Source organism: Cherax quadricarinatus, chromosome 12, assembly GCF_038502225.1.
Source record: "Cherax quadricarinatus isolate ZL_2023a chromosome 12, ASM3850222v1, whole genome shotgun sequence".
NCBI lineage: Eukaryota > Metazoa > Arthropoda > Malacostraca > Decapoda > Parastacidae > Cherax > Cherax quadricarinatus.
In genome coordinates, this window is record NC_091303.1 from 12,725,993 (window position 1) to 12,742,907 (window position 16,915).

The window sequence follows — 16,915 nt, forward strand, 5'->3', positions numbered from 1 at the left end:
CTGATTGTAATGACACCAAAAAAACGAAATTTGATGGAAAACTGACGGAATTATGCTCTTGCGAAGTTAGCGACCTCGGCGCTGTTTACAAATCGGCGATTTCGCCACTTTGAGCCCTATTTTCGGCTAATTCCATTGTTCCAGTCGCCCAAATTCATAGCTATTTCTTTAGAACTCCATTTTTTCTATCGATTGAGTACAAGAAACTGCCCTTTACCGATTTCAACTACCTAATAATGTGGTCAGAAATTTCCAATTTGGCCAATTTCATGAAAACTAAAAAATATGACAATTTCAAAATAAGGTCAAGAATGAACAATGCAGACATTCCTGGCTCTAAAATAACATTTTCTTTGTTCATCAGTCATGTCTCCAGGCCCCTCTGATATTACTCTTGCTTTCTATTTTGAATTTTTATTCAAACAAAAAAGAGAAGACTTACTATTATGCAGACTACTGCAATACTGTAATAATTGTACAAATAACATCAACCCATTAATGACTGCATATTAGAATGGCTAGTTGGACATTTATTGGACAATGGCATCATTTGTTTACTTTTGAACATTGGCAAAAATCAAACATTTCCCCTACTTTGAGCTCCATTTCTAGGTTCTTTTTATAGTAAAATCAATCAAAATCACCTCTACTTCTATAATGTGTTTTCCATTCTATCAAATGAGACCAAGAAAACGAGAATACAACCATAAATACTATACGAAAATAGACCACAAAGTCGGCATTTTAATTAAAAAAAACGGTCGGAGTTTTTTTTTTTCTCATTATGCACTGCGTGCTCCAGGATTTTTTTTATATGGTGCACACTGACCACATAGACCCATTCTCTCACATGTTGGCCTACCAGCTTTCTCCTGCTTGATTTGAAGCCGCTAGAATTTATGAGTATATATACGTCAAACACGGTACCTCATAAGACATATATATACGGCCGCGACAGTCAAAGGGTTAAGTTGTGGAGAGAAATAGTATAAAATACTGACATGATGGAAACAGGCATATAGTATACTGTAATGGATCTTGTTGCACTGTATTTATATCTCTGTTTCTATGTTAAGTTGTCTAGACTGTTTCTCTTGATTAATATTGTGGTAATTATTATTTTACTACATGTAAACCACACAATAACCAAATTCTGTAAACTCAGCATTGAAATCCTTATAAAGAATAAATTGAATTTACAACTGCTGTTTGGTGGAATTCAGGCATTAGCTTTCATTTCACAATATGTACATACAACCTATGTGCATCACAAAGTTTTGGGAGTTTTGGGAGATTGCTGAAATCTGCCAGGGAGCAGTCATCTATTACGGTGGTATTTTATGTGGAAATAAATTATTCTGTTGTTGGGGAAGCACAACCCATAATGGTGATGTTGTGATCTGAGGAAGGGGAGAGTAGTCCTGATTTCTTAAATCAAGAACCCCTTTATCCTGGGCTGTAATTTCACCAAATAAGGGAAATGTGTGGTACATGTACATGCAGTATGAACAAATTATATTCACTTTGAAACACTAAAGCTCTAGAGGTCATAGTGCATAGGAAATGCTAGGTAATCAGGTTTGATCCAAGGAAAGAGAGAGTGACTTTAATTCCTTGAATCAAGAACCCTTACCAGCATGAACTCCCTTATTCCCTTGAAAGAGTTATGTTAAAAAATAATCACTAAACCTGTATGGGTATAGATCCTCCCTTGAAAGTGTTATAGTATTGAAAAGTGTTTTTTTTTTTTTATACTCTTATCTCCTTAGGCAATGTAACCATTATGGAGTTAAGTGGGAAGTACTGTACTCTGGATACAGCAGTGAATTGCCAACAGTATTGAAGGAAAGATAAGCTAGAAGCTTCAGTGGTAAAATTGTTTCATTGTGTAATAATAATAATATTAATTCATGTTAAGTGCTAAACCCATGTGGGTTATTCAGCACAAGACATGGTGGAGGCTTGATCCTCACCTAGTTGTGAGTACAAATAGCTTGATAAAGCTCTACACCATTGTGTAGTGATTTATCAAGTCAAGACTTGATAAAGCTACGTAAAGCTAAAAGGTGTTACAAATGCTTATTATGCACATGGGAAGTAATTTACTCATAACATGTTTAAGTCATGAGGTTAAGTTTGCCAGAAATGCCTCGGCATATTAGTGGTTTTCTTTATACCAGTCAAATTATGAAATTTAAACACACACTGTAATCTTAACAAAGAAATAAATTTTTCTTTTTACAGTATTTATTATTTTTATATTGAATACAGAAAGAAAGCCTACTTTCTGTATTCGACTGAAGAAGCCTACTGTGTAGGCGAAACGTTTCGGAATAAAGTTGTCTAACTGTTGCATATGTGTCTAACCTAACAACCTGTCGGTATTGTATACCATTTTGATGTTCATTATTTTTATATAACAGTTTTGCTTGTACAGGTTGAGGTTGGCGAGGTTGTGCAGGAGGGAACATTTGGGCGAGTGTACCGCGGGGTGTACAGAGACCCATATGCTCGTGCTGCCCTTACCGTCATTGTCAAAACAGTCTCAGGTGAGATTTTTATTATATTCCCAGGCACATATATTATTTTCAGTACTAAATCTGTGCGAGTCCCATAATATTTCAGGTGAGAGGACTTTTTTGTTCACTAGATTTAAGGCTTCTTGATTGCACCAGGGTCATTGAGACTACTTGTCACCTGTACTTTAATCCCCAAAATAGAAATTAAAGTAAGCTCTATGTATATACATAGATATTCACATATCTGTGTATATTCATGTTGACATGCAAGGAAAACATGAAGATCAGAAGTATTTTTTTCTCTTCTACATGGAAATAAATATATTTCACAGTACTGTAGTTCCGAATTCATTAATGAAAGAGTCACATTTATTGATTTCAAACCAAGATATTAAGATATAACGGAATTTAGCTGTTTGTATTTTTATCAAAATTTGATACATAACATTTTGTGACATTGTAGAACTTTCAAAAAATTAAGTATTATTGTTTATTGACTCTTAATTGCTACAGACAAACCAATGCATTTGAAATTATGAAGCTAAAAACAAATAATACAGGTAGGTATTAGCTTCATAACAGTTTAATTACATGTATTGTTCTCAGCTTTCAACTTAATCAAGTAGTGGAAATATTGTTAGACTAAAAATGCATTCGTACAAGAGGCAACTGTCTCTGGATTTGAAATTTAGGCTGTGATCATTTTTATTATATTCATGTGGGAGTGGTAAATCCATAGAGATCATACAGTACTTGAGAAATGGTAGGCAGTCAGGTTTTGTCTAAAAAATGGAAGGGTAGCTTGGATTCCTTGGATCAAGAGTCCTTCACCAGTATCAAAGCACCTCCCTTTGAAGGGATTATTAGGCATCCCTGAAGGGTTACTTTTAAGGGGGTGCCTTTTTTTTTTTTTTTTTTTTTTTTTTTTTTTCCTTCCTCCAGTTATTGTATTCTGTATCAATTATAACTCGAGAACACCTCATCCAATCAGCTTCAATTTTTTTGACAAGTGTGTAAAGAGGACCATATTCTTGGAGCAATTGGCATATTCAAGTACCCTGTGACCAAAGTTATTGAACCTATTGCCACCATCATGGAATGGCTTTGATAATTTTTTTAGAATTAATTAGTTTTACTCTTAGTCTAAGTTACCCATAACTGTACTCACCTAGTAGTGGTTGCAGGGGTTGAGTGACAGCTCCTGGCCCCACCTCTTAGCTGGTCGCTCCTAGGTCACTCTTCCTGCTCCATGTGCTTTATCATACCTCTTAGAGCTATGTATGGATCCTGCCTCCGCTACATCACTTCCCAGACTATTCCTCTCAGTATTTTATATGTCATTATCATATCCCCCCTATCTCTCCTGCCCTCCAGTGTCGTCATGTCTATTTCCCTTAACCTCTCCTCGTAGGACATGTTCCTTAGCTTTAGGCCTAGTTGTGTTGCAAACCTTTGCACTTTCTCTTATTTCCTTATGTGCTTGGCTAGGTGTAGGTTCCAAATTGGTGCTGCATACTCCAATATGGGCCTCACATACACAGTGTACAGGGCCCTGAATGATTTCTTATTGAGATGTCAGAATGCTATCCTTAGGTTTGCTAGGTGCCCGTATGTTGCAGCAGTTATTTGATTAATGTGCACCTCAGATGTGCCCAGTGTTATACTCACCCCAAGATCCTTTTCCTTAAATGAGGTTTATAGTCTCTGGCCCCCTAGACTGTACTCCATCTTCAGTCTTCTTTGCCCTTCCCCAATCTTCATGACTTTGCACTTGGTGAAGTTGAACTCCAGGAACCAGTTTCTGGATCAGGCCTGCAGCCTGCCCAGATTCCTTTGTAGTTCTGCCTGGTCCTCATCCAATTGAATTCTTCTCATCACCGTCACATCATCTGCAAACAGGGACACTTCTGAGTCTATTCCTTCCTTCATGTCATTCACATATACCAGAAACAGCACCGGTCCTAGGACTAACCCTTGTGCAACCCCGCTTGTCACAGGCACCCACTCTGACACCTCATCATGTACCATGACTGTGCATACTATGGCTTGTTCAACAATTTTTAATGCTTTGGAAAAAATTAATTTTGATTACATGAATCTATCTGTCAATAGGTGAAGCGTCATCATCACAGGCCCGGCTGGTAGTGAGAGAGGGGCTGCTACTGGCTGGGTTACATCATCAACATCTTCTTCCTGTATTAGGTGTGTGTCTCTCAGACCCACGACATCCGCTTCTGCTTTACCCTCATTTGGGACTCTCCAACCTCAAAACGTGAGTATTTTAAGCAACACAACCTCAAAATATGAGTATTTTAAGTAACAGTGCATCATATCAAAATGTAAACTAGAAAGAGAGAGACGCTTTCTATACAGACGAAGGTGAAGAGTCACAGAACTGCTGAGAGGGGCCAATATATCTGAAATATGAAGGGAGGCACTGGTCAATGAAATTGCAAATATTGAACTTAAGCTGAAGGAATCTTACAGGAGACAAAACATCAAAATACTTCTTCTCTTATGCCAAATCTAAGGGAAAAACAACATCCAGTATTGGGTCCCTACTTAGGAGAGATGGAACATACACAGATGACAGCCAAGATACTAGTAATATACTAAAGTCCCAATACGACTCAGTGTTCAGCGAGCCGCTGAGCAGATTAAGGGTCGACAATCCAAATCTTTATGAACGAGACCCAAAACTTGGTCATCTCAAAAATCTTTGATATTATCCTAACACCACAAGACTTTGAAAAGACAATAAATGACATACCCATGCGCTCTGCCCCAGGCCCAGACTCGTGGAACTCTGTGTTCATCAAGAATTGCAAGAAGCCCCTGTTGCGTGCCTTCAGCATTCTGTGGTAAGTAAGTAAGTTTATTCAGGTATACACAAATACAGTTACATAGATTATCATACATAGCAGTATATGTGTAGAGAACCTAGGATAACCCAAAAAAGTCAGAGTGACTTATTTCCATTGAGGGAGCATGGACACGGGTCATCCTACACTTACTAAAAACAACAGACATAGCCCCACTCTACAAAGGTGGCAGTAAAGCAGTTGCAAAGAACTACAGACCAATAGCACTAACATCCCATATCATAAAAATCTTTGAAAGGGTTCTAAGAAGCAAGATCACCAACCACCTAGATACCCATCAGTTACACAACCCAGGGCAACACAGGTTCAGAGGAGGTTGCTCCTGCTTGTCCCAGCTACTGGACCACTATGACAAGGTCCTGGATGCTGTAGAGGATAAAACAAAATACAGATGTAGTATACACAAATTTTGCAAAAGCCTTTGACAAGTGTGACCATGGTGTAATAGTGCACAAAATGTGTGATAAAGGAATAACAAGAAAAGTTGGTAGATGGATCTTTAACTTCCTGACAAACAGAACACTAAGAGTAATAGTAAACAGAGTAAAGTCTGAGGCAGCTACGGTGAAAAGCTCTGTTCCACAAGGCATAGTACTCGCTCTCATTCTATTCCTCCTCCTCATGTCTGACATAGACAGAGATGTAAACCATAGCTCCATGTGTAACTTTGTGGATGACACTCAGATTGCCACAACAGTGACCTCCATCGAAGACACTGCAAGGCTCCAAATACATATTTTGGGTTTTTTCAATTTCCTTTATGGCTTTTAGTTCTTCCTGCAGTTCTTGTCTCCTGTAAGATTCCTTCAGCTTAACCTTGATATTTGCAATTTCATTAACCAGTGCCTCCCTTTGTATTTCAGATATTTTGGCCCCTTTCAGCAGCTCTGTGGCTCTTCACCTTCATCTGTATAGGGATCATCTCTCTCTTTCTAGTTTACAGCTTTTCTTTCTTTTTCTTACTGCAGTGTGCCTTGAGCAGCTCTCAAGAACCACAGAGTTTATTTTTTCTAGGCAAAGGTTCAGATCCGTGTTGTTTAGGATATCTTCCCAGCTTGTTTCATTTAGGGCATGGTTGACTTGTTCCCATTGTATGTTTTTGTTATTGAAATTGAATTTAGTGAAGACACCCTCATGACTGATCACATTTTGCTTGTCAGGAGCCCTGTGCGTATATGTCTGTATCTTTTTATGTTGTGATCTGAGTGTACAGGTGGCCCTCCACATTCGCGAGTTCCACTTTCATGAGCTTCAAACATTCACAAATGCCCAGCCGCCCAATCATATTTATGCTTCCTGCCGCATCTCCACTTCCCTCCCTCTTACCCCCTCAATCGGCAGCTTGCCCACCAGTCCGCCACTCACTCATTGTCCAGTTACTCTTCGCGTTGGTCTGTGCTGTTTGTGTGTCCTACCGTACACGTGGTGCAAGCATGGCTCCTAAGCGAACAGCAACTGCAATTGATGAGCGAACCCCTAAGTGCTCAAAGAAAGTAATGAATCTGGAGGATATGGTGAAATTTCTAGACAAGTGTAAGGCAGGTTATTTGAGCAGTTCTGCCATTGAGGTGAAGATAAGGGTGACACAAGCATCTACTGCTCCTCCCTCAGCCAAGCAAGTGTCACAAGTAAGAAACAGTGCGATGTCTAAGATGGAATCAGCATTATTTGTGTGGATTTCAGACCAAAATAGAAAAGGAAATCCCCTAGACAGCAATGCAATTTATGCAAAGGGAAAGACTTTGTGTGATATATTGGCTAGTGATGAGGCTAATACCAGTGCAAATACAGGCCTGAGCAGGTGTGGAATACAGATGAAACAGCCCTGTATTGGAAGAAGATGCCTGCCAGGACCTTCATCACCAAGGAGGTGAAGAGTGCACCAGGGTTCAAGGATGCGAAAGACCAATGCACATTAATGCTGTGTGCTAACACTGCTGGACATATGATAAAACCAGGCTTTATTTATAAATCTGCCAACCCCAGAGCACTGAAGGAATGCAACAAGAATCTCCTTCCAGTATTCTGGATGCACAATCCGAAAGCATGGACCACCAACGTCATCTGTATGGACTGGTTTCACCACTGCTTCCTGATGGAGGTATGGGCATACCTACAAGAGAAGGGCCTCCCAAACAAAATCCTCATGCTTCTTGATAATGTTCCAGGTCACCCACCATCACTGGAGGGAATGTGTTACGATATTGAGGTTGTGTTCATGCTGCCAAACACAACCTCCCTGATGCAACCTTCTGATCAGGGTGTGATAGCTACATTAAAAGCCTATTACACATGAAGGTCAATGCAAAGACTCCACGCTATGTTGGATGAGTGTCACTCAATACTGGAAGAAATTCACCATCGCTGACTGCCTCTCAGTAGTGCATGAGAGTGTCAAGGATTTGCACCCTCAGACAGTGAAGGGTTGTCGGAGGGCTTTGTGGCCAGATTGTGTGTGTGATTTTGTTGGATTTGGTCCTCAGGACGAGATTAACAAAGCCGTGAGGAAGACTGTGGAGTTAGCAAGGCTAGTTCGTGGTGAATGGTTTGAGGACATGCAGAAGGGTGAGGTGAGAGAACTGGTTGAAAAACATGCATTGGGCCTAAATGATGAAGAGTTGGAGATTGTGCAGGCAGAGAATGAGGATAAAGAAGAGGAGAGTGTTGCTGAGGCCAATCAACCCCTATTGGCAGTGATGCTGGCAGTGAAGAGTTAGAATCCACACACTAGACTCATCATGCCATGCAGTTACACTCCATATAATCACCTCCATTCAACTGTCATCAGTAACTGTATAGCTAACTATCATCACCATCATTGTCATCATCATCATCATCACAAGTCATCAGAGTTCGTCTGCCTAACTTTACAAGTGGTGAGTGTTTTGTTTGTTCATTATTTGTTATTAAACCATAACGTGTATGTATATACAATACATGTATGTATTTTATGATATTTTCCTGTATTTTATGATTGTTCATGGTTCAATAGGTTAAGGAAGCAGTATTGTTAGGCTAAGTAAATGCTATTATTACATTACCCTACAATATATTTATGCACCAAACATTCGCAAATTTTCAACATTCGCAAGGTTCTTGATCCTCTAACCCTCACGAATGTGGAGAGCCACCTGTATTATCTTTGATACAGTTACATTACGTATCAGATCGTCGTTGTTAGTGAAGATGAGGTGCAGCGTATTTTCTAGTCTTGTAGGCTCTAATATTTGCTGGTTTAAGATGAATTTGGTGCAGAGACTTAATAGCTCAATTTGGTGCAGAGACTTAATAGCTCATGTATGTGTGAATTTTCATCTGAGCTGCCTCCTGGGGTGATCCCTGCTAAAATATTATTTGCTACACTCCTCCAGTTTAGGTGTCTCAAGTTGAAATCTCCCAGTAGCAAGATGTTTTTGGCAGGAGTTCGGAGATTTTCCAGACAGTGGTCAATTTTCAAAAGCTGCTCCCAGAATTGCTGGGAAGTTACATCTGGAGGCTTGTATACAACCACAATGACAATGTTTTGGTTTTCAGTTTTTACCGCCAAAACTTCAACTACATCATTTGAGGTGTTTAGTAGTTCTGAGCAAATGAGCAACTCTGTAATGTACAGGCCAACCCTCCCTTGTTGCCAGTTTAGTCTGTCACATCTGAATAGGTTATAACCTGGATCCATATTTCGTTGTCAAAATCATCCTTTATGTGGGTCTCTGTGAATGCTGCAAACATAGCATTGTACTCCGTGAGCAGTCCCTTGATGTAAGGAATTTAGCTGTTTGTTGATGGCTTTAGACTCTGTATGTTCGTAAAGAAAAATGTCATTATATTGATGGATTTTAGGGGGGTTTTATTTGCTGGCTCTAATATCTGTTCTGAAGTGGAAATTAATGACATTGCCTCTGCTCCAGAAGTGTTTTCAGTTAATGTAAGATTATTGTCATTTCTTGCCAGTCTTTTTTTCCTCCTGGCCCTAAAATCCTCTTTCTCTGGAGAGGTTATGGCTCCCCTCTTTTGTTTCCCATAGTCTGGCTGGTCTGTGTCTTCTTGTCCCCTTTAGATGATGTGCCTGGCAGTATGCATTGTAGCATTTTCTTTTGTGGAATGATGAGTGACACATTTCGGGGTGAAATAGTTTACAGGAAGGAGGGGGTTGCACCGTCCTGTTGTCACGTGGGTGTGGCATTTTTTGGGATGATCAAAGGTGACCCAAAGGTGACCCAAAAAGAAAAGTTTTTCTTTTTAAATTTAGTAATATATATACAGGAGAAGGGGTTACTAGCCCCTTGCTCCTGGCATTTTAGCCACTTCTTACGACATGCATGGCTTACAGTGGAAGAATTCTATTCCACTTCCCCATGGAGATAAGAGGAAATAAACCAGAACAATCAATCAATCAATCAAGTTTATTCTCTATAAAGATTAACAAGAACTAGTAAGAAAATAGAAGAAAACACAGGGGTGTGTATATACAGCCTCTCCTCACTGAGCGACGTATTCATTTACCGACAACTCAGACTTGTGACGGGCTCTCTGACCAGTATGCATACCTAAGTATGTACTGTGGAACCTCAGCTTACGAGTTTAATCTGTTCCGTGACCTTGCTCGTATCCCAATCTGCTTGTATGCTGAGTCAATTATCCTCATTTAAATTCATTGAAATGCCATTAATCCATTCCAGCAGAATTCCTGCTCTCAGGAGCCAGGAATATGACACTAATATCAACTCTATGGCTTATTTATCTATCAAAGTTTGTCTGATATAACATAATAAACAATATAAATAACATAGAAACCTGATATATACTCTAGAATGAATAAAATACGTATGTCAAGTGACAAGTGGTGGCGGCCATTCCCTACCTCGAGCGGCAACCTTGTTTTAGGTCAGCGGAGGAGACCTCCCACCATCCCCAGCCATCCCCCAACACCACCATCCCAGCTTACGTGTTTATTTATTTATTTATTTATTTATTTGATGTCTTTGCAAACAGTACATTGAGATTTTATATTTACAATAGTGAGTTGCAGTGCAAAGAGAGCCTCTATTATGCCTAGGCATTATGGGCCAACTTAAAATTATTGGCTTACAGTGTACTTAACACTAAGGAGTATATCATAGTTGTACAGTAGGATAGTAATTATTTCATATTTGTACAGTAGAATATTAGTTATAAATGAATCAAAATTTATATAATACAAAGATATATTTATATTCGAAAATGCTTTTTGTGAAAACAATGATTCAATTATATTCCTGTCAACAGGTGTTCTAGTGGCCCCCTCTGTAATTAGTATTTTACTACATGTAAACCACACAATAACCAAATTCTGTAAACTCAGCATTGTAATCCTTATAGAGAATTAACTTTGAATATGAATTGAATTTGAACAATGGATGAAAGGTTCAAAGTGATTGTTTCAGTTATGATGTGGGAGTACATAGGTGGGTAAGTGTGTACTGAGTATTGAGCATTTAGTTGCACTTCTCTCCTACAAGCCAGCTGTGTTTGTGAATTGTGTTTTGATCTTTTAATTACCATATCTTGTATCTGACAAGCAGTCATGACACCCAGTAGGCATACCAGTGTTGCTGAATTACTTACTGACTTGACTGAGTGACTTACTAACTTGACTGACTGATTTACTGACTTGACTGACTGACTTGACTGAATGACTTGACTGAATGACTTGACTGACTGACTTACTGACTTGGCTGACTGACTGAATGACTTGACTGACTGACTTAACTGACCGAATGACTTGACTGACTAAATGACTTGACTGACTTACTGAATGACTTAAAGTTAGACTTTTTTCACTGAAGAGGACCCTGAAACGTTGTCCAGAGCAGCTGATGCCTTACCATCAGTTGTATAATGTACTGCAGGGTAAAATAGAACAGAAATCCATTACAGAATTTATGCACACTCGCCGAGACCACTAACTTAGCGGGAGTGTAATTCCATGAGTTTTCGACCAAGTTTCGTACTTTTGGTGTCATTACCATCGGGAAAAGATTCTCTATCACTTCATAAATTTTTTTTTTTTTTTTTCAAAAAATTTTGCGACATAGAATGACAGTTTCATAAAGGGGCTTGCGGCAATCAGAGGGTTAATATAATGGTATGAATTATAAATTTGAATTCAAATTTTTCTTAGCATTTTTAATTGCAAATATTTGTTCCTTGTCCCAGATACTTGCTCGGTTGTAGCCGAGGGTCTAGCGAAGGCGTCAAACTCCTCACGAGAGACGTAGTCCACATTGCTATACAAGTGTGTCTTGGCCTCATTCACCTTCACCAACAACGACTTCTGCATAAAGATGTTTCCACTAGAAACTGTCTGTAAGTAGGGCAAATGAAACTATCTAGAATAATGCAAATATTTTATTAATATTCTTACTGCCTTTGTAATTTCATAAAAATATTACATTATTTTTATCATAAGAATAGCCTATGTAATGATAACTGTTATACTATATGTATTTACAGTATCTATTTTTCATGGTGCCTTCCTTATGCTGCTTACATAAAATACATTTGTATTAGAAGTAGTAGTAGTGGTGTAGTCATATGTAGTAGTAGTATAGTAGTGGTATTGTGAATCATTAAATGCATAGGAGTCATATAGTGCCTGAGCAGTGAGAAGCAATCAGGTTTAACCAAAGTCATGAACAGTTTCAAATCACCTCCTTTGAAGGGCATTAAATGTAGATTACCTTTGTAGCTACTATATCCATAGTTATATCTGACTAGAAAGTCATACTGCATTTTTATTCTTCAGGATAGATTCTGAACTTCAAGTTCGGGTATCGGACACAGCACTTGCTCGTGACTTGTTCCCACAGGATTACCACTGTTTGGGCGACAATGAAAACCGGCCTGTGAAGTGGCTTAGCCTTGAGGCCCTTATTCATAAACAGTTCACTCCTGCCAATGATGTGGTGAGTACATAACACTGAAACTTACTTTACTTTTATACGAACACCTTTCCTAATACTCAAATCAAACTAGTCCAGGAACTGAGAAGAATGCACTATGAGAAAGGGTTGAAAAATAGTGAACCTGACAATATTGGGTATCAAACGATTTAGACAAAGAAAAACTGGATATCACATTGGAGGGAGGGAGTATGAAAGAAGTGAATGTTACCACATATTTGGGAGTCTACTTGTCAGAAAAAGGTGAGTGGTGCATTGAAGTATCTTTTTTTTTAACAAGTCGGCTGTCTCCCACTGAGGCAGGGTGACCCAAAAAGAAAGAAAATACTTTCATCATCATTCAACACTTTCACCTCACTCACACATAATCACTGTTTTTGCAGAGGTGCTCAGAACACAACAGTTTAGAAGTATATACGTATAAAGATACACAACATATCCCTCCAAACTGCCAATATCCCAAACCCCTCCTTTAAAGTGCAGGCATTGTACTTCCCATCTCTAGGACTCAAGTCCAGCTATATAAAAATAACCAGTTTCCCTGAATCCCTTCACTAAATATTACCCTGCTCACACTCCAACAGTTCGTCAGGTCCCATATACCATTCGTCTCCATTCACTCCTATCTAACACGCTCATGCACGCTTGCTGGAAGTCCAAGCCCCTCGCCCACAAAACCTCCTTTACCCCCTCCCTCCAACCTTTTCAAGGACGACCCCTACCCTGCCTTCCTTCCCCTACAGATTTATACGCTCTCCTTGTCATTCTACTTTGATCCATTCTCTCTAAATGACCAAACCACCTCAACAACCCCTCTTCAGCCCTCTGACTAATACTTTTATTAACTCCACACCTGCTCCTAATTTCCAACGATAATAAATTTGTTGAGTTAGGCATAAGAATTAACAACTGGGCATCTACACTGCAAACTGAATTGTTTGCAATCCTAATGGCGCTAAAGCTAACCTATGACACTGAGCTTAACTATCATCATTACTGATTCTGTCATCATTGAAGGCTCTTGACTCATATAATGACTCCAATAACATGCTCATTGGAGAAGCCAGGTATAGATACTCAGAAATCAGGGCCAAAGGAATTAATGTACAGTTGATATGGATCCCATCACACATTAGATTACTCCTTCATGATAAAGTTGATATGTTAGCCAAGAAGAGTACCCAGAAGGAGAATGTAGAATATAACTTTGGTATAACTGTGTCTAGCATTAGGAATAATATTAGGAGAGAAGTAAATAATGAAAATGATTGTTATAGGAATGCAATTAGAAGCCTGAGTAGATCTATAACCCACTATGATAACATGAACGTAGATAAGTATGTATAAGGAGCAATGTGCAATGTGAACAGACTGACTGATGTTGTAGTGGCCAGGCTTAGGCTTGGTTACAAGTACTTCTGGTAGTTTGGGAGAGACACAGATGGTGATCAAACTAAATGTAAATTATGTGATCAGGCATATGGTCACTGTCTTGAACACTTATGTGCTTAACTGTCCACTTATTGAGGAATACAGAGATAGACAGTATAAAAACCTATGTGACATGTCAAGATATCTTATTAATGAAAATAAGATACCAGATATACTAAGCAAATTTCCTAAATTTGCTTGTAACATAAGTAAACTACAGATATGTAGATATAAATCCATATGTATTCATGTTAACCCCTTGGGCCTAGTTCCTGGGCCTTTTGTGTATCCATATGCTCTTGCGCTACCATCCACAGGATGGATATGGGGTGCACAGTAAACTAGCCACTTCGGTGGCAAAATCTAATCCTAATTTCCACACTCCGAATTTTCTGCACAATATTTACACCACACATTGCCCTTAGACAGGACATTTCCACTGCCTCCAGCCGCCTCCTCGCTGCAGCATTTACAACCCAAGCTTCACACCCATATAAGAGTGTTGGTACTACTATACTTTCATACATTCCCTTCTTTGCCTCCATAGATAACGTTTTTTGTCTCCACATATACCTCAACTCACCACTCGCCTTTTTTCCTTCATTAATCCTATGATTAATGAAGGTGAAACAAAGTGAACATAGAAAAGAGTAAGGTGATATGGGTATCAAATGATTTAGATAAAGAAAAATTGGATATCAAATTGGGGAGGAGGAGTATGGAAGAAGTGAATGTTTTCAGATATTTGGGAGTTGACGTGTCAGTGGATGAATTTATGAAGGATGAGGTTATCATCCTTCATAAATTCATCCGCTGACACATCAACTCCCAAATATCTGAAAACATTCACTTCTTCCATACTCCTCCCCCCCAATTTGATATCCAATTTTTCTTTATCTAAATCATTTGATACCCATATCACCTTACTCTTTTCTATGTTCACTTTCAACTTTCTACCTTTACACACACTCCCAAACTCGTCCATGGAGGCAAAAGAAGGGCATGTACAGTGTGTAGAGCAAGAGTTGTAAATGCTGCAGCAAGGCAGTGGCTGGAGGCAGTGGAGATGTCATGTCTAAGGGCAGTGTATAGTGTAACTATTATGCAGAGAATTCATAGTGTGGAAATTGGGAGGTGTGGAGTTACTAAAAGTATTAGTCAGACGGCTGACTGGGGCTGTTGAGGTGATTTGGTCATTTAGAGAGAATGGAACAAAGTAGAATGACTTGGAGAGCATATAAATCTGTAAAGGAAGGAAGGCTGGGTAGGGATCGTCCCCAATAAAGTTGGAGGGAGGGGGTAAAGGAGGTTTTGTGTGCATGGAGCTTGGACTTCCAGCAAGCGTGCACGAGTATGTTGGATAGGAGTGAATGGAGACAAATTGTTTTTGGGGCCTGATGAGCTGTTGGTGTGTGAGCAGGGTAATATTTTGTGAAGGGATTCAGGGAAACCGGTTAGCCAGATTTTTCCTGGAAATGGGAAGTACAATGCCTGTGCTTTCAAGGAGGGGTTTGGGATATTGGCAGTTTGGAGGGACGTCTAAGGTGTTGTATCTGAGCACCTCTGCAAAGATAGTGATTATGTATGAATGATGGTGAAAGTTTTTTCTTTATTTTTGGGTCACCTTGCCTCGGTGGAAAACAGCCGATGTGTTAAAAAAAAAAAAAAAAATTCATGGTGCTGCTGCATTTGGAACTGTATTGCCAGATGTTTCCTTTGTAGAGGCTAGGTTTAAATTAGCTTCCTGTAAAACTGATCATGCATACTCATTATAGATGCCAAAGATTATTTTATCGTTTATTTATAATTTTGTAAAGTGCACTTTACATGTTTTTATAATTACATCTCAGACTATATTATTTAAATATTTTATATGAATAGACTGAAAATGACGATGCACATATAAAACCAATAGTTATATAGTTCGTGTACAGTATTTTGGTATATAATAATTAGTAATTATTTCTTTACAGTGGATGTTTGGTGTTCTGTTATGGGAGTTGACTACATTGGCTCAGCAACCTTATATTGAAGTTGACCCTTTTGAAATGGCTGCCTACTTAAGGGATGGCTACCGTTTGGCCCAGCCCCACAACTGTCCAGATGAGTTGTGAGTCCTTGCTTAATTAGGCTAGTCTATTGAAGTCAGTTATGTAAAAATCACACTTCAATTTGCTTTTTCATATAACATTATATTTAAAACAATTGCTAAAGTAGCATGGATCATACAGTGCCTAGGAGAATGGGAGGTGATCCAAGGAAGAGGAGGGCAGTGCCAGTGCCTTCCATCAAGGAGCCTCCCTTGAGTGGTTAAAAAAATTTCACTTGATATTTTAATCATACCATACTTCTCTGTTACAGGTTTGGAATGATGGCCCGCTGCTGGGCCCCAACGCCAGAAGACCGTGCTAGCTTCCCTCACCTTCTCTCCTGTTTACAAGATTTCTACTCAGCTCTTGGCAAATTCATCTGAGTGCATTGATGTTTGTTACCGTGTACTGTTCACAAATATAGACCTGAAACCTGATATTTAATGGTTAAATAGGTTATAAGCAATGTATTTTTGTGGGGTGGGGGATTAGATTTCTATGACAACAGATTAGCTACACCTTAGAGATTATAAGGAAGATTTTGCTGGATTTTAGTGAAAGGAAAATAACTAGAATATTTTTTTTTGTCCAGTAAACTTACTGATGTATTTTTATTTAAAGCAAGTTTCATAGCACACAAGTTACAGAAACTTTCATTGGGGCACTGTTTTGCAAGGCTTGATTAGGATCTATATAGAGTAAAAGGCTTGTTCTAAAACTTGTATTTTTGTCTTCATACCAGTCAGAATAATGCCATTTGATCCAAATTTCATAGTAATATTTATTTGCACAACATTTTAATTTCTGCTCCCAAAATTGCTTTGATACAAAATTATTTATAGCAACGTAATGTTCCTAGCACAACCAGATATTGTTCGTTGATTCATGTCCATTTATTAAAGTAGGGCCCCAACTTACGAACACAGAGTTTCTAAGACATAATACTGTGAAAATAATTGTTTTATGAATGCTGACGAGAAGTCACAAACGTGTGACACAAACATCTTTTGTAGTATTATTTTCTATAGCATAATAGGTTCAGAGTTACAGAG

General features: G+C 38.8%; 1 protein-coding gene across 4 annotated transcripts in view; it reads left to right on the forward strand.

Annotated features, from left to right (window-relative positions):
• Positions 1-16,581, forward strand: part of LOC128686666 (tyrosine-protein kinase RYK) — a 32,052-nt gene extending 15,471 nt beyond the window's left edge. For all 4 annotated transcript variants that reach the window (XM_053773677.2, XM_053773679.2, XM_053773680.2 and 1 more), the window contains 6 exons: positions 2,438-2,549; positions 4,632-4,791; positions 11,597-11,746; positions 12,186-12,345; positions 15,747-15,883; positions 16,135-16,581. In XM_053773677.2, coding sequence (XP_053629652.2) covers positions 2,438-2,549; positions 4,632-4,791; positions 11,597-11,746; positions 12,186-12,345; positions 15,747-15,883; positions 16,135-16,246 — 831 coding nt within the window. In that variant the 3' untranslated portion in view covers positions 16,247-16,581. The remainder of the gene's footprint in view (positions 1-2,437; positions 2,550-4,631; positions 4,792-11,596; positions 11,747-12,185; positions 12,346-15,746; positions 15,884-16,134) is intronic.
• Positions 16,582-16,915: the final 334 nt, after the last annotated feature.